The sequence below is a fragment of the Phoca vitulina genome, unplaced genomic scaffold (genome assembly GCF_004348235.1).
Source record: "Phoca vitulina isolate PV1807 unplaced genomic scaffold, GSC_HSeal_1.0 scaffold50, whole genome shotgun sequence".
Lineage (NCBI taxonomy): Eukaryota > Metazoa > Chordata > Mammalia > Carnivora > Phocidae > Phoca > Phoca vitulina.
The window spans coordinates 3,522,772-3,540,057 of record NW_022589753.1 but is presented as its reverse complement, the minus strand read 5'-3'; the positions used below and the strand labels follow the sequence as shown (position 1 = coordinate 3,540,057).

Genomic DNA, 17,286 nt, shown 5'->3' with positions numbered 1-17,286 from the left:
ATGGAGAGATTAAAACTTAGGGCACTTGGAGCCTCATCATTGCCAGAAGAAGGTCCCTTCCCTGTCCCAGGAGGGGTTTGGGTCAACTGAAGCTTTTTTCTCCATCCTCCTGGCACTGGCCTGAGCTCTGGTCTGAGCTTCGCTCAGCAGACGGGCGTCCCGGTGAGCCGTGGAAGCAGCACTGGTCGCTCTCACGTGGCTCTCTGATTTCTCGGTCTTGCCCATTGCATTGTTTTCCATTCTAACAAATCTTCTTTCTTCAAACATGAACACATCATAAACTCCCGAAGGGCCAGTGGTGAAGCTCATGTCTTCCTCTCTCCCAGGCCCCCCAGTAGCGCGTGTCCCCCGTGGCTTGAGGGCCCCACAGATGTGTCCTCTGCACATAAGAGCATGCGCAGGGACACGACCCCCTTACGCACGTTGCTGGCATATGTTGTGTGATTTTGCGTGCTGATTTTCTTGACCTAGCAATCGATCTTGGCCAAGTTGCCTGTCTGCTTTATTTCCTTCCATGTCGGTACACAGGTCACAGAGGGGAGGGATGATCAGCGACTTAGCCAGTGGCCTGTCGATGATACCCGTCCCCTGTGTGTGACAAACAGCACCTTGAATGTGTGTCCCACAGAGTGCAAAAATGGCCTAGTTTTCTGAACAAAGGATCCAAAGGAGAGCTCCTTTCCTTGGACCATTCATGGATGGACTCCTTCCATGGCTCTTCAGTGAGGAGCATGGCCAGGCCTGTGCTGAGGTCCGGGGCAGAGAGCTGACAGCTGAGCGGGAGGGAGGCACCTAGGGACCATTGTGCTCCTTGATACCCTGCACAGGTAGCTTTAGGAGCAGAAGGCAAGGCTCTGAACCTTCTCTGGGACAGGAGAAGGTGGAGACTTGCAGAGAAAGTCAGATTTAGCCGAGTGGCTGACGTTTCCAGGGCAAAGAAGCCGAGGAGAACAGCACAGGTGAAGGGCATAGCTTGGGCAAAGGTCCTGGGGTGGGAGAGATTTCAAGGGGAATTTGAGAAGTCTTCAAATTGCTGTGGCCAAATGCGAAGTTGGGGGAGGGCTTCCAGTAGGCCATAGAAGGGCTCGGGGGGGAGGGTTTCCGTAGAAGCGAGCACATGAACTCAGGTGCTGGTAGGTACCACCTGTGGGCACTTGCCCATGGGAATGAGCCCCAGGCTTTGGAGAGTCACTGGTGGCCCCTTGGGGGAGGGGAGGCACCTCGGCAACCCCCCCCCGCCCATGGAGTCATGTAGGATTGGTGATCACGTGAGCCCTTCCTCAATGTTCCCCTCCCAGATGAGATGGACCAAGCCCCCCCAGCGCGCTCCGAATATCTGGTCTCAGGGATCCGAACTCCCCCGGTGAGGAGGAATAGCAAACTGGCCACCCTGGGCAGGATCTTCAAACCCTGGAAATGGAGGAAGAAGAAAAACGAAAAACTGAAGCAGACGACGTCCGGTGAGCATGGGGGTGAGGGAGCTGGTGCCCCGGTCACCGTGCTTCTCCATGCTGACGCTGTCTCCCCAGCCCCCGCGGGAGGGCCAGCTGAGCTCTGGGCCCTGATGGCAGGAGCTGCTCAGCCTTCCCGGGTCCCACCGGGCCGGGGCGGGTCAGCACCAGGCGCACCTGTAGCCCATTCACCGCCCGGACCCACGGAACACGAGTCACCGGGACCTTGTTGATGTAGTCTCAGAGTCCCTGCAGGCCGGGGCGGGGAGGCTGGCTTGGGACAAGCTGTTCTTGCTGACCACACCGGGGCCTGCCCTCCCCAGGAGCCCCCTGGGTGACTGGGAGGGTCAGGCCCTCGTCTTGGCCTGGATTCCTGGAGGCTTCCCCTCTTACTGGAAACCAGAGCCAACCGTCTCCCGGCTCCTAAGCTCTTCCTGCAGAGGCTGGTTATCAGGCCCTCCCACCAAAGGACCCAGAAGCTTCCTCCCCTCACTCACCTTGGGCTGCATCCTTACACCCTGCCAGTCCCAGCTCTGTGGGAAGTTGGGTTGCGACGGGTTGTACCGTTGCCCCTGCCCCTCGCATCCACACCAGGAACTCTGGCCGGGACCCTGGACCACGGAGGACAGATGCGGTGACAGCACCACTGCTGGCCGTGATGGCAAGTAGTGACCAAGTGAACACTCAGGGCCAACCCACGGGCCAGCGCTCTTCCCGGGACCCCGCCCATCTTGGGGAGGGGCAGCAGGCTCGGGGAGGAGCGGGGAGCCAGGCCCAGGTTCGAGCAGCCAGGAGGCCGCAGAGCTGGGGTGTGAGCCCCGGCAGCCTGGCTCTGGTCTGGCTCCCGGATGACAGGGTGTCCTTGGTGAAGGGGAAGGAGGTCGGTGCCCCGAGAAGCAAACCCCAGGGGAGACCGCATCTCAGCTCCCCCTGGGCCACGCTGCTGAGCCGTATACTGTTAGCTAGGGCTGGAAACCATTAGTGAGGGAGCCGTGCAATTAGTCTAGGCCTTGGGGACCAGCCTGGGAAGTGCTGGGCTCAGGCTGCTCTCCCTAGCGGTCCCCGGGGCCCCGGCCTCCTGTGCAGCCTCGGAGCCCTGCAGGCTGCAGACAGAGCCGATGGGGGCGGGGAAGGGGCCGCTAACAGCAGCAGGCCCTCCACTCACACTTGTTACATGTTTTACGAATGATTTCTTAACCCCCCAAGAAGCTGATGGACCAGTCCTCCATGTGGAGAATGGAAGCAGATCAGTGTCACTGCAGGAGTCCTGAGCACCTGCAGTGTGGCAGGCACAGAGTAGATGGGGGACGCAGGCCCTGCGCGCTTAGAGCGTTCTGCCCAGTGGGGGTGGGGGCGACGGGCCAGCGAGCGTGTGCACAAGCCCGGGAGACGTCATGGCTCTGGCGGGGCCGCGGAGGAGCTGAGCAGGTGCCAGGGAGGAGGTGCGCAGAGTGGGTCTCACTTTGGGCTGGATGATCTGAGAAGTTTCAGGTGAGGAACACTGTTGAGCCCAGGTCTAACTGGCCCCTTGAGAAAAGCAGGGAACAGCATCGTAGCAGAGGGAATGCAAAGGCACTGAGTTGGGGAAGGCACAGGGGGCCAGGGCACGGTGACCTCTGTAACCTCGGGAGCCCTGATGTGCTCTGGGTCGTAGAGTTGGAGGCTGGAGCTATGCATCTGCGGACTCCGCACCCCAGGCCCCCTCAGCACCGTGCTGCAGGGGAGTGACCTGTAAGTTCATCGGGATGCTGGGGGTCCCTGCAGGTGCCCTGAAGGTCTGCAGGTTAATACCTGCGGGATCCCCACCTGGGGGCCCTTTATCAGGCATTTGGAAATCCGAGGAACAGGACTGCCTTTCATTTATTTATACTAAACCATTCTTCCCCCCAAAGTGTGGGATGTTATTTATTTCAGTATATCGAATCCCCGATTTCACAGGCGTTGGTTAGCATGAGGAAGTAAATCTAAACGTGATTTAAAGAGACAAACGAAGCCAGCAGCGGCTCAGGAAGGGCGAGCATGGGCGGCGTGACGAGGATGACTCCCCAACAATGCGGTCTGGGAAGGGGGCCCCGAGCCGGCACCTGCTTGGGGGGGCAGTCCCCCGAGACGGGGACAGCAGACCCTCGCAGCTGCCTCTCTGGGTCATTGGGAGGCTCCGGAGCCAGGGCAGGCGCCGTCCTGTGTGTGAACACCACCCCGGGATGGCCGGACCATGGGGTCTCTTGGTTCTTCAGACCTCCAGCCCGGTTCTGCTCACGCCCGTCTGTTAGACCGGACGACGCCTCTCTACATACACCTCCCCAAGTCAGGGTTCAATTTCTCCGTTTCTTGCATACTTCCGGCTCCTGGAAATTGGACTAAGAAAGGACATTATGTTCCCTTTGCCTGAAAATGTCTTCTTCCCAGTGTTTGGGTTTTCCCTGTTCATGCTCAGCTCTCGATGTGAACACCTGCGGGGAAGCCAGCCCTGGCGTTCCAGCACGGCCGGTTTCCCAGACCCCCTCCGGTTCTAGGTCATTCCACTCGCCCATTTGTAGATGCCCATCATCAGAGGCCATACCTTTCTTTCTCCCCCATGCTTGCCGCAAATAGGTGCTCAGTGAACGCTTTCTTAGTTCTGATCACTAGAACAGCCCTGTTATCACTGCCTGCTTCCCCCAGAGGCCCCTAGAGCCCTGGAGGGAGAGGGGCTGAGTTGGTTCTGCTCCCCAGGGACTCCCCAGTGCATACCCCGCACTTGGCACATAGTAGGTGCTCAGTAAATATTTTTAAATACATAACTTCATCGCCACTACGTGTTTGTAATGGGGTCCAAGGTATTGCATGGGGTGGTATTTGGAAACCGAGTTCTATTGTAGGCAAATCGTTTTCTGGACAGATAAAGAAAAGAGGCTGTCCAGCAGAGTGAGGCCCCTGCTTGGAGTCTGGGGCGAGGTGCCCGGCAGGAAGGCTGTTCTGAGGAGGATTTGAGGAGAACCAGAACCATGGGGTCTGGGGTGGGGGAGGCAAACGAAGCCAACAGCAGCTCAGGAAGGGCGAGCATGGGCGGTGTGACGAGGATGACTCCCCAACACTGCGGTCTGGGAAGGGGGCCCCGAGCCGGCTTTCTTTGAAAGCTTGAAGCTGGGGTTTTTATCGGAGGCACCTCTGGTGGGGCAGTGACACAGAGGACCATTCTGTGGACAGACCCCAAGAGCTGTCAGGATGTAGTGAGCTAAAGAGAACAAGACCCGCAGAGAAGTGCCCCAGGGCATTGGGGGTGGAAAGAAGATGTGGTCCTGGGTGGGGACGTTAAGGAGCATTTGGCAAAGGGTAGGAATGGACAGGAAGTCAGCTTAGGGAAGATAAGGTTATCCGAGGCGTCGCTTTTCAGATGAATCACAGAAATTATTGCCTCAAGTAGCCCACCGAATGGGCTTCCTTCCGCGTGCATCTGTGCAATGCTCAGCAGACCCCGTGGTAGGAAAGCCTGGGATTCCTGGACAAGCCCCCCCGCCACCGTGGCCCCCAACCCCGCGGGCCCCTGTTGTAAGCGGGGCGTGCAGGCAGGCCCCTGGTGCCCGCGACTCACCAGCATGTTTGTGTTGTGCAGCGCTGGAGAAGAAGATGGTCGGCAGGCAAGGTCGGGAGGAGCTCATCAAGAAGGGTCTGCTGGAGATGATGGAGCGGGGTAAGTGGGGCCCGGAGGCCCTTTGAGGGCGGAGCAGCGATCGGGGGCGCCCGGTGTCCAGATGCAGGGGCTGGGCCCAAGGAGGCCTCGTCAGTGGCCGTTCCCCATCGGCCCGTCCTGAGGTTCTGGGCCACCTGTGCACGGGGCATAGAGCTGAGAGCAGTCACCTGTCAGGCGAAGGGGCGGGCTGGCCCTCCGTCCCGCGTCCCCCGAGCTGGTGGTGGTGGCCTCTTTTTTGAGTTCCCATCATGACCCCCGATTCGGGCAGGTTATTTTGACTCACACAGCCCTCTAGTACCCTGTCACCCCTTGGGAAGCATCGACGGTATTCTGGGCGCTGACCCACCTCACCCCTTCCCTGCGCCCCCAGCCCCCCGGCTGTGCTGACCCCACTCTGCAGATGAGGAACGTGAGGGTCCAGGAGGGGTCGCTCCGGGGTCACGCAGCCCAGGGCCCAGCCGCCGTCCACACTCTGCTCTGGGGGTCTCACCACGGGGGCGTCTGCCCGTGGCTGACACTGGCTGTTACCGCTCCCCGTTCATGCACAAAGTTCTGGAGCTCCCTGCCCGGTCTTGCGCTCTCGGTGACGAGGAGGCACAGACGGGTCCTGACGCACACCTTCCGTGCTTCATCCTTCCGGAGACTCAGGTGTCGGCGGACCTCGCCGCGGCCGGGAGCTCTCTCGGCAGCCCAACCACGCTCTTGCCTCCCGACTGGGGGGCCTGGCCTCGTGGGGTCAGTTCCCCGAGGCTGTGCGAGCCTGTGGAACTCCTGTCTCCGTGTCCAGTGTTTGTGTGGTTTGGCCCAGGTCTCAGGACCAGGGAAGCTGGGGTACCCCGATGTGTAACAGGCTCTGCCTCTGGCCTCTCAAACCCACGGCGGTCTCTGCTCTCCTTTCTCATCTTCAGCCGCAGGGGGAAGGGTTTCGATGATGCCGCGTTCCTGGGAAACCAGGAGTGGAAGTGCTTACTCTGGGTGATGGAACTTTGCGTGTGAATGGGGCGCTTGGTCCCCGGTGCTGTGGCGCTCTGGTGTTGAAAGTCTGACCCTCAGATTTGGGGGAATGTCATTGCTGATGGAAATTCGGACTGTTTTAGTCAGGATGGGACAAAGCAGCTCTGAACTCTGCATTTTGAATATGTTGCCAACAAACCTTCCTTTGGACCTTGGGGAAGGGGAAGGGAAGATGAGAACAACATTAAAGGCCTGTTTATCATCTGTCATAGAAATTATCATCGCTGGTGAATGAAGAGGGAACAGAGGTGTGGATTTGATTCCTGTCAGAAAAATAAAGGGGTGGGTGCAGAATGGAAGGGGGGCTCTGCTTTTCCTCAACTCTGAACCTTTGTTAAAGATGTCGTCTGATGGACTGACAGGCCACACAGAGCAGGTGGTGTCTGGCTTTGGCCCCCAGCATGTCATTTGCCAACCCCCACGTTAGATCACACTCTGTCTTGCTGAGTGATTATGAACCGGGAACCAGGTGGGTCCAACAAACAGCATCCTTCCCCAAGAGTTGGAAATGCGCTCACGGACTGATGCCACGGTAGATAATCCCACAGATCAACAGAAAGTCACAGCGGAGCTGAGCATCCGGAGAACGAGACACGGGTTCCGGCCTGGGCGGGGGTAGGGCGTGATGTCTCAGTGGGACCCCAGGGCAAAGGAGAACAGGCCGGTTCTCAGAGCCTGCTGCATACTAGCATCACCTGGGGAGAGTGTCAATTAAACGCTCGGGGGTGGGACCCAGGCACCTGTGCTTTATAAACCTCCCAGCTGCCTCCGGCTTTGGTGCCATCAAAGTTGAGAAGCAGAGAGCGCGGGGAGGTGGGGCGCATCTTCCAGCCGGGAGGAGCAGCGTGAGCAGAGCCCCATGGAGGAAGGGGAGAAGGTGGGTGAGGTGCAGGGATACTGGAAAGGGGGAGGGGGCCCCGGTCCGACAGAGCCTTGTATCTTCCCTGCACCCCCCCGAAGCTGCTGGGTGACAAGCCCAGGGCAGTGCAGGGGCGTGGGCTGAGTGGGTCTGCAGCGAGCCTGCCAGGGGGGTTGCTGAGGGTGATGTGTTAGCAGGGTAGTAGGGTGCTTCTGGGAAGGGGCCTGGGGTCGGGGAGAGGAGGGGGACGTGCTCTTGTTCTGTGGAACTCTTTCCTGCCTGTGCGCCCTCCCCTGAGTGTGCAGGGACAAGGGGATCTAGGACGGTGTTTGGCAGCAGGCCCCTGGGGTAAAGACCACCCTGCACTGGTGTTTCTGCCACGCACTTGCTTAGAAAATGCCTCTTCCCGCGGGGGGCGAAGGCCAGCCCTAGCCAGGCCATGTGCGCCCCCTCATTCATCCTGGTGTTGGGATAACCAGCGTTCCTGCTCATTGCCAGGAATCCTTGGTGAGGGTGTGGAGCCCCCTCCCGGCTCTGGGCTGGGAGCGGAGCTGTGAGCCCCCTCCCCTCCCATGGCCTTTGTCTGGTGCAGGTGCGGGGGTGAGTCCCTCCTGGGTTTGAATGGAGGACCCCTGGGCTGTCACCACCTGCTCTCACCCAGGCGCGTGTCTGCAGCCGGAGCGCCTCCCTGCGGCCGGCCAGGCTACGGAGCCCACGCCCAGGGCTGTCCCCACGACTTCACGCCCAGCAGGCAACTGGCTGGGGGGTGAGGGTGACCGTGACCGAGGGGCCCAGAGAGGCCCCCGTGGGCTCGAGCACCGACCCTGCAGAGCCGCCCCCGACCTCACACTTGAGCTTCCTGGGCCAGGACAAACCCACGCAATGCCCGCCCCCCATGTCTGTCACCTGGGAGTTTGCCCGCAAAGCCGAGCAGCATGACGGTGCGAACTGGCTCCTGGGCAGGGCCGGCAGGAGAGAGTCCCGGTGGGGGGGGCGAGCCTGTGTCCCTCACTGGGGGTGTTGTTTTGTGATCCTATGAACCCGAGCATTTTATGACCAGCCTGACCCACCCCTCTTCTTGTTCTGGAAAGTTTGGTCATCTACCGGAACCTGGGAAGGACCTGGACCAGGTGTGGGGGGGAGGGAGGAGGTGACCCTTCCCCCACTCTGTCTTCCCTGCTTTGGCCACACTCCTCTGACCCAGCAGTGACAGGTGGGGGCCAGCCAGCGCCCCCCCGGCCCCTCCACTCCGTCCTCACCAAAGGCAGCAGGTTAGGAGCCCGCACATTCCTCCATCTTCCCGAAGGTGTCTGCCTGGCATTCTCTTAACTGAAGGAATTTCGTCCTCTACCACGGGATAGAAGAGATCGCTGTCACCCTGGTGTTGTGTTCACTGACCTGGGAGGCACGAGGTTTCCTTCCTGGAGGGGGTGGGGGGTGGAGAGTGACCAATTAAGAGCAGGTGGCTTCTGTGTGGCCGGGGGCCGTGTGTGCGAGTCTGCGGCACGTTCCCGGTCACCGCGGCTGCTCCGTGTAACCCAGGTGCTCCGCTCTGTGCTCCCCCCACAGCCCTCGGGGAGGATGGGCATCCGATGGAGATGGGCCTGGAGGGAGGGCTGGCAGAACAGCGAGGCACAGGGGACGGCCCCCCACAGCTCCCCCCGCCCCAGCCAGCGTTCCTTAGCAACCGCCCTGCCACCAGCGCTATTTTGGGAACTGTAACTTTTCATTGAACAGGATTGTGAACAGGGGCTCTGAGCATGGTCCAGAAGAGTCCTACAGGTGCCCTGAGCTGGGACGCAGGTGGAGGATGCTCCGACGGCCTGTCTGGTGGAGCCTCTGCCGAGCCGGTGGCAGGCTGCAGACCATTGGGCCTTCCAGGTTCAGTGTTCTGACCGCTGTGTTGTTGGTGATGATGGGGGGGGGTGTCCGTCACTGGCAGCAAATGGCCTGTCCTTTCTAAGATTCGGAGTCCGCCTCTGTAAACGGTAGGTTGCAGTCTCACCTGGTGAAGGTGTGCGTTCATCCGACACAGTGCTTGTGGGGTACCCGTGCCGTGTCTCTGGCGGGGCTGCTGTCCTCTGTCCTCTGTTGCCAAGGACCAAGTAAGCTGGTGGCAGAGCCTGTCCCAGCCGTATGGGGAGGACGTGTAAACCAGTCCTGAGCAAGGGTGGGAGGAAGTACGGTTTTGAGCTTGAGCTTTGTGACCTTTCATCGTGTCCACTGGGTGTGTTCTCCTGGCTGGCGTCTGGGTCTTTTCCTGGGTCGGGGTTGGTCGACGAACTATGGTGCAAGTCTGCACGTTGTTCCTGGCCCAGGACCAGTTTTTGGAAGGCCCTTGTGCTGAGTAATGGTTTTTAAACTTAAAGTGTTTTTTGTAAAAAAAAAAAAAAAAAATCAAAGACTACACAGTATGGGCCAGATGGCATGTGGCCCACAAAGTCTAAAATACTGGCCTTCTGCTCCTTTTTTGGGAAAGGTTGCTGACCCCTCATCAGGACCCTCTGGTCAGGGGACACGGCTGCAGAGATGAGATCTTCCCATCTCCAGACTTCCAGCCCGGCTGACCTTTCTGCCCTTCCTGGGGAGAGGGCTGTGGCCTTGGGGGGCGTGCTGGGCCATGGTGACCACTCCCGTCCCTGTGGGGTCACACGCCGTGGGCTGGGCCCATGTCCTGGGTGCAGTGAGGGCTCCCCTGGGGAAGCCTGTTGCTTTTACCTGGGCACCTGCGCCCAGCCAAGGGGCTGGGCCGTCAGTCCTGCTCGTCAGAGTTCATCAACAGTAGTAAGGATGATTGCAAGCACATGGCCTCCTTTCTGCCAGGTGTGTTGTGTAGATGAGCCCATTTAATTCCCACATGGGTGCCATGAAGTAAGTAGTGACGCCATTCTCCCTATCTCTGAGGTGAGGAAGTGGACGCCAGAGACGTCTGCCGTGGGATGGGGCGCGTGGGGAGGTTGACCTTCTACTTCTTGTCCAACCAGTCCACTTCTGGGGTGAAAGGGACATTGTTGGAGGACCGGAGGGCAGCAGGTGGAGGTTGAGACTGGCCGGGGTGAAGGGAGCTCTGACTCTGAGATCGACCCCCAACACCCCACAGTGATGGGAGGCAGTTGTCCTGAGCCAGGCTCGTGACCCCGCGGTGCTGCTCTGTGCAGGGTGGCTTTGTGCACGGGATGTGGCATCTGAGCGGGGCGTGCGGGGCTTCATGCGCTGGTCTGTGCTCTGCATCTCGGAAGTGGTGATTGTTATCAGCTGGCTGACCTGCCATCTGGTGGCCATGGGATGGGCCCAGTTACGCCCCTGAGCACTAAGCCCCTCTTCGGTAAAATAGGACGTTGGAGATGATCAATCCGTCATAGGCCAGACCCTCAAAGTTTCCAGCAACTGAGCCCCAAGCAAGGGGAGCCACTGAGTCCTCCTTTCAGCCCTGCTGGGAGCCTGGGTCATTTCTTTTGAGAAGGCCACCTGTCTACACCCAGGGACTCCCTGCTCTGAGCCCCTCAGCCCTGGGCTTGCAGCGCCTCAGGGCGTGACCCAGCTGGGATCGACTCTTCTCGTTCCCCGCCTTCTCCCGGGGGTGGATGCAGGCCCAGGCATACCATGGGCGCCGGAGAACGGTTTGCGCGCCAGGGGACCAACGGTCCCACCCCGTTCGGTGGGCGCGGGAGCGGATTGGTTACCTGTAGCCACAAGAATGTTCCGTAGCACCTGCGGCACCTCAGGGCAGGCAGCCGTTGGCACGTGTGGTCCCGTCTGGGGCTGGCCTCTGCTGGCCGGACGGGAGCAGCTCCGTTGTGTTCCTGTGCCTCCCGCCCCCAGCCCGCTGGCCCGGCGCGTCCCAGCAGCAAGGACAGGCGGCGGCTCGATTGTGGGAGCGTGCGGGCACTTTTGAAGGCATTGCTGCTTCATGGCCCCATTGGCCAAAGCCAGCCAGAGGGCAGAGGCCGGCATGGGAACGGGGGCACCACGGGGGTACCGATGTGGGTGGAGGCTTGGCCGGTCTCCCACGGGCAGGCAGTGGACAGACCAGGGGCTGGGGGCGTGGCAGTGCCCGGGCCTCCTTAGGAAGCCTGGATGTGGAGCAGGAGTCCCGGGAGGTGTGGGGAAGAGACGTGGGGGTACCTTGCCGGGGCCTGGGGTGGCTCGCTTCCCAGGAAGGCCCCTCACACGAGTGAAAGCGTGTAGGAAGGGAGGTGTGGGCTTGGCTGACGGCTGGCTTTCCTTGCAGATGCTGAAAGCAAAGCCTGCAGCCCTGACGGAGGGCCTCGGGCCTCACAGAGCGAGCCCTCCACCCCCAAGCAGGAGACGCTGACTTCAGAAGAAGCCCCGCCCGGCAGCCCTCTGGCCACTGGGCCAGACCAGTCTTCCCTGGACGAGCCGCTGTCCTCGGACTCCTATTCTGCCGACGCAGGTACTGGCCATAGACCGTGCAGGGCTGAGCTGCTGTTGGGACAGCCGTTGGCCTGGGCGGCCCCCCGGGCAGCATTCTGGGCTCCAGGCCCTGCCATGCTCTGCCCTGTGGTTGGGTTCCAACATTTGCCAGAGCATTTTTCTCTACTGCTTTTCCCAGCCTGGCACAGCCTGGAGGTGCCGGTGCTTGAAGACGTTCACAGTGGCCTCCCCATGTACATTCTTCCTGGGACGCGGTCGCTTGCTGCCGGGAACCTCTGAGCGGGAAAATGCTAAGGGAGCCAATGTCCAGTGGGAGCGTCTTAGCTGAGCCCACGACTGTGAGGCAGGATGGGGAAGAGGGACCTTCCTAGTGGCCTAAATCCTCAGCAGGGGGCTGCCTCCTCCATGGAGCCTGGCCTCCGTGCCTGCCACACGGCGCCTGGAGCCTCGGGGTGCTGGCAGGGCTGCCGAATGCCTCACTCCTCACGTGCCGGGCTCTCCTTACCGCGTCTCCGTGGGGCATGCTGGGTGTGCTGCTCAAAGCCTTATTTCCAGCCTCCGGGAAATGGGAACAGCAGTACTTCGTATTCAGGGTTGTTCGAAGGTAGGAGGAGCCGCGCTGGGTCGTCACTGGGGACAGTGAGGGCCGTGGTGGTGGTTTTAATTGACTAGACCAGGACAGGTGCTGGCTGAGGGAAAAGCTGGAGAGAAAAGGAAGGTGGAGACGTAACCAGACATGAACCCATCAAATGAGCCCTTGGGTGCTTTGAAATTATCTGTGCCCTCTTTGGACCCATTAGCAGCGTTTTTATAGAAATATTCAGGGGGACCTCACTGTCAAGCTGGGAGCTTTTTCCCTCGTAAAGTAGCCAGGCAAAAATATGTCAGGCACGGCGTGGGGGCTGAAGCCGGGCGGTCTTCACACGTGTGGGAGGCTGGAAGTCCAGGCTGTGCAGACGGGCCCGCCAGGTTCTTTGGCTTCAGAGCCGGGTGGGCATCTGTTCTCTGCGGCCTCCTTCTGCCAACAAGGCTTGCGCCTCCACGTTTCACCAGCAGCCCCGGCCAGCGAAACCCCTCCAGGGTCGGCAGGCCCCTGCCGAGAGGTCTGCTCTGTCCGTCCTGGGCGTGGCTGTGCTTCTCCGGTTTCACCCCAGCGTGGGATGTGGTAGGAGTTTGGGGTCTGAAGGGTTGTGACCCTTGGGACAGTCCCGCTGTCCCCAGACACCAGACTCCGTCAGGGTGGTGGTTGGTGTGTTTCCACCTGGGGTCCTTGTAGGCGAGCCCTGCCCTTGGCCCCAGAGCCCCCGGCTCCGCGGGGCTCGCCGCTGGTGCCGGGAGCTTCTCTGTGGCTGGTTCCTTCTGCCTGCTCAGCTCGGAGGAATGTGCCTGTTGCCCTTGCCTGCCCCCCTCCCCAACCTCAGGTGCTCTCTTTCTCTGCGTGCTTGGTGGAGGGATGGAATTCCTGAGAGCAGAGTTGGTTTGTGGAGACCACAGGTTTGTATTAAGGACTTTCTCCTGGGCAGTCTGTTGGTCGGGGGTCATAATGACGAACGTGTCTAGGTCTCGTCCCCCAGAGTGATGGGAGGAGGTGAGCAAACCTCTGACCCTCTTCAGTGAAGTCCATGACTGTGGGCGTGCACACGGGGCTCCTCCCTGAGCCTGGGAGCTGGGGCAGCCCAGGGATGAATAGCATTGGCCAGGCAGAGAGGGAAGGAAAGAGCTTCCCTGATGGGGGAAGAACCTTTGCAAAGACTGAAATCAGGGTCCACAGCTGCTTCTGCACGGGGCCACATAACTATGGTTGCCTTTGTGTCAGAAGGTTCCTGATGAAACCATGTCCCTCCGTGTAGCCCAGGAGCAGCCACAGAAGATGTGCAAACGAAAGCACGTGGCTATGTGCCCGCAAACCGTACTTGCAGAAGCAGCCCGCAGGCTGGGTTTCGGCGGGCTGTAGTTAGCCAGGGAGCAGGGCCGACCACGGGACTTCCACAGAATGAACGGTTTGTATGTGTGGCCAGAGCCAGGGTGAGATGGAGAGAGAGGAGCTGAAGGCCGCTGGAACCCAGGGGATGGGGAGATGCCGTGGATTCACCCTGTGCAAGGGGCAGCAGGCTGCAGGGTGGGCCAGGGCCTGGGGAGCGAGCCAGACCACCAGCCCTGGTCCGTGTGGGGCCGTGACGATGTCCTCCTCGAGCCGCACACCCCATCCCTGCCCTCAGTGGGGTCCTGTATCCCTGGGGTAGGAGAGAGTTCACGTAGGTGGCACGTGGCGAATCACTAGAAAACTTTTTAATGGTGATGTTTGTTCTCATTAGCACAAGGGGAATGGGTTTCTCATGGAGGGTAGTGAAGGGCTTTTCCCCCAAATAAGTTTAAATGAAAAGCTGGAGTTCATGTAGAAGAAAACGCAGCAAACCAAAGTACAGGAACATGGAGAACAGTCTGAAATCTCTAACGGAGACAGGTTGTGTGCAGGGTTCCATTCTAAGCACTACACACCCGCCAGCTCGTTTAACCTGAGGTATGGAGTTAGGGAATTCAGGCAACGTGTCTGATAGCAGGCCAACCCGGGCTTGGCACATGGCTGAATGCTCAACTAAGCTGTGTGACAGTGGATAAGTCCCTCAACCTCTCTGAGCTTGTGTTGTCAACTATAAATGAGGATAATGCCACCCCACCTCTCAGGGTTGCTAAAATTACGGAATCCCCTAACTCCATCCTGACACATCCCAAGTACTCCGTCCTCGCAGTAAAAGCCTCTCTCGGGGACGAATGCATGTAATACGCAGGATCCAGCTGCCTGCAGATGCCCCAGACGTCCCGGACGCCTCTGTCAGCATGTGTGTTTGGGGATGTGGGTCCACCTGCATTTTGCTACTGAGCTGGGGGGGGGGCGGGGGGAGGTCACCACCGGGGTCTCTGGCAGCCCTGCAGGCCTGGAGCTCTGCCCCAGGAACACTGGCCACCCCTGGGGCCCAGGTCTCTGTTGAGAAGCCTGGGCTTGAGCAAAGCCCTTCGGGGAGGGAGCACGTTATAATCTAACAGACTTTAAACTCACTGCTTAAAAAATTGCAAGTCAACATTTAAAAATGAGCTTTCACCCAGATCTTCATGTGCAGCCAGCTTCTTTCCAGCCATCAACGTGCCCCCCTCTCCCCCCAGAGCTGGTGTTTCCGCAGAGCCATGGCCACTGGCCGCCTCCCACACGGCCTCACCTGCCTGCCCTGGCCTGGCCCCTTCTGCAAAGATCAAGAGCCTGGTCTGCGGAGCCACCTCTGTGCTGCCATGGGGGTGACCTGCTTTGGGCTTCATCCTTACGTGGTGAATGCTGTGGCCCCCACCCCCATCCGTGGCCTCGCTTTCTGTGGTTTCAGTTCCTCGCCGTCAGCCGCTGTCTGGAAGCAGATGCGTCTCCTCCTGACGTGCGGTCAGTAGGTCAACAGTAACCTAGTGGTCAGTCCCAGGCCTGTGCCCCTGCCCTCACCACATCTCCTCACATAGGCTCGTATCCTCGCGCATTACAAGAAGGGTGACTACAGCCCAGTAGGATCTTTTGAGAGAGCGACCACATTCACAGAACCTTTATTACAGGATGTGGTTATCATTGTTCTGTTCTACAAGTTATTGTTAATCTCTTCCTGGGCCAAATCTATGAATTGTATGTATCTTAGATGGGCATCTAGAGGAAAAGACCCAAGACCCGTTAGGTTCGGCGTTCTCCATGGTTCTAGGCATCCACGGGGGTCCTGGAACGTATCCCCTGAAGATAAGGGGGGGCTGCTGTAGTTAAAGCACGATGGGGTCCCAGGTCTGCAGGGCCTGATGCAGAGCTTGGGGCAACCGGCTGTGATCGAACGCTGTTCTCCTCTCATTCCTGTCCCCACACCCTGCGCATCAGCACCCGATGGAGCCACCTGCTTGTGGGCCCGTCCCTCTGTGCTGTTAGTAATGCGTAACAGAGAAAGCTGGATTCTAGGCAGCGACTGTGCTAGGGGAGTGCTCGAACCCAGGGGAGTGCCTGGGTTCTCTTCTCGGCCCCAGGAAGTTCATGGAAATGTCCGGGGGCCCAGAATGGGATGACCTTGTGTCCTCGGGCACCCCCTGCGGACTTCTGCTGTGGTGTTCACTGTGTCCTGGAGGGTTAGCTGCTTGCTTTTAAATAGCAGACTTCTGCAAACTATGCTGGGGGAGAGGGAGGGACCACATGTGTCAGGAAGCTCCCAGCTTCAGAGACGCAACTCCTTGGCCAGGTGGGACACCCAAATTGGGTCTGCGGCTTCCACGTGCCCACAACTGCTGAGTGGGTTTGGAGGGGAGTAGTGGGAGTTCTATCCAAACATCACGAATATCTTAGGAAGAAAATGCTGTCAAAGATTCTGACCATTGTTTTCTTTGACCCTCAGTTTGAGTTTGGTGGTTTGGGTTGACTTTGGACCCTTGTGTTTGGGGTGATTTTGTTTTTCTTGGTTTTATTGGGATGGTGCTACACCAGCAACAGAGCATTCCCTGAGAAGCCCAGAAGGATCTGTTGTTTTGGCTTTGAACGGGACCGGTGGCCGTTCAGTGATTGTTGCTGGGCAGGGGCGGACTCTGGCGTTCGCATGAGTGCACTAATTAAAAAGGAAAGTGGCATTCAGAAAGCATGTACTATGTTCATTGTATTTTCTTAACAGCCCAATTTTTTTTTTTTTTTTAAGCTGAGAAAGCAGAGGCCTAGAGAGGCTGTTGCTTATCCAAGACCACAGAGCCCAGAGGCGGCAAGCTGGAGTTTGATCCCAGACATGTTTTTAACCATAATATTCTATAGCCCAAAATAGCGTCAAGCAGGGGATACACCTTCACTCTGCTTCTAGAATGCTCTGGAATGCGGGTTTCTGAAGTAGAGGAGGGGGTGGCAAACTGCAGGCTGCCGGTCAGATCTGGCTGCCACCTCTGTCTGCAGGGCACGTTCGAGGGTGCCGGCGCTGTGAACCCAGTCCGAGCGGAGCCCGCCCCTCCCTGGCCGGTGGCCGCCCTTCCCCACTGCTCAGAATCTGGGCTCGTCCCACCTCCACCTGGGACTCCGCCAGTTGCTGAGCCCATGGCTAGCTGTCCAAGCTGAGACCGAGGACATGCCAGGTGTCACTGGGGTGCAGCGAAACCGGACACAGCAGCTGTCCCCCAGCCCACCAGGACCCTCTTGTCGCACTGGGCACTCCTGGTCTTGGAATGTATCCAGCGGGTGATAAATGGGCTCAAAGCATACCCACCACCTGGGCAGCACTTCCCAGGCTAAACGGCAGGGAGAGCTTTTTCTCATTACAGAAGTACCTACGTAATATTCTTGGATTTGCCTCTTGTCCTGCCAAGCCTAAAATATTGACTCTCTGTCCCTGGACATAAACAAAAAGTTTATCAGCCCCTGCCTAAGGAAGTACGTGGGGGCCACACAGAAGCATGTCAGTAGAATGTTTTGTAAAATGTGCTAGTAAGTCATGGATGTACAAACTTGGCTCAGCTTCAGTCACTTCTGTTCATCCACTGAGCCCTACGCTGAGGTTTGTAGGATGACACAGGAGTCTTGGCTGAGAGTTCAGTTGGTGAGAAGCGACCTCTGCTGGTCAGGGGAGTGCATGAACAGCACCCCCCCTCCCGAAGGGAGGATCCCAAATGTGGGGAACTTGGAAAACTGACATTGTCTTCTCCATTTTTTTTTTTTTTTTCTGATCTAGCACTTAAGACTTTAATGGATGTCGGGCGCCTGGGTGGCTCAGTCGTTAAGCGTCTGCCTTCGGCTCAGGTCATGATCCCGGGGTCCTGGGATCGAGGCCCGCATCAGGCTCCCTGCTTGGCGGGAAGCTTCTCCCTCTCCCACTCCCCCGGCTTGTGTTCCCTCTCTCGCTCTCTCTCTCTCT

General features: G+C 58.9%; 1 protein-coding gene across 2 annotated transcripts in view; it reads left to right on the top strand.

Annotated features, from left to right (window-relative positions):
- Nucleotides 1-17,286, top strand: part of PHACTR3 (phosphatase and actin regulator 3) — a 207,421-nt gene that overhangs the window by 110,511 nt on the left and 79,624 nt on the right. For both annotated transcript variants that reach the window (XM_032387744.1, XM_032387745.1), the window contains exons 2-4: nucleotides 1,299-1,460; nucleotides 5,047-5,124; nucleotides 11,229-11,411. In XM_032387744.1, the coding sequence (XP_032243635.1) occupies nucleotides 1,299-1,460; nucleotides 5,047-5,124; nucleotides 11,229-11,411 (423 nt within the window). The remainder of the gene's footprint in view (nucleotides 1-1,298; nucleotides 1,461-5,046; nucleotides 5,125-11,228; nucleotides 11,412-17,286) is intronic.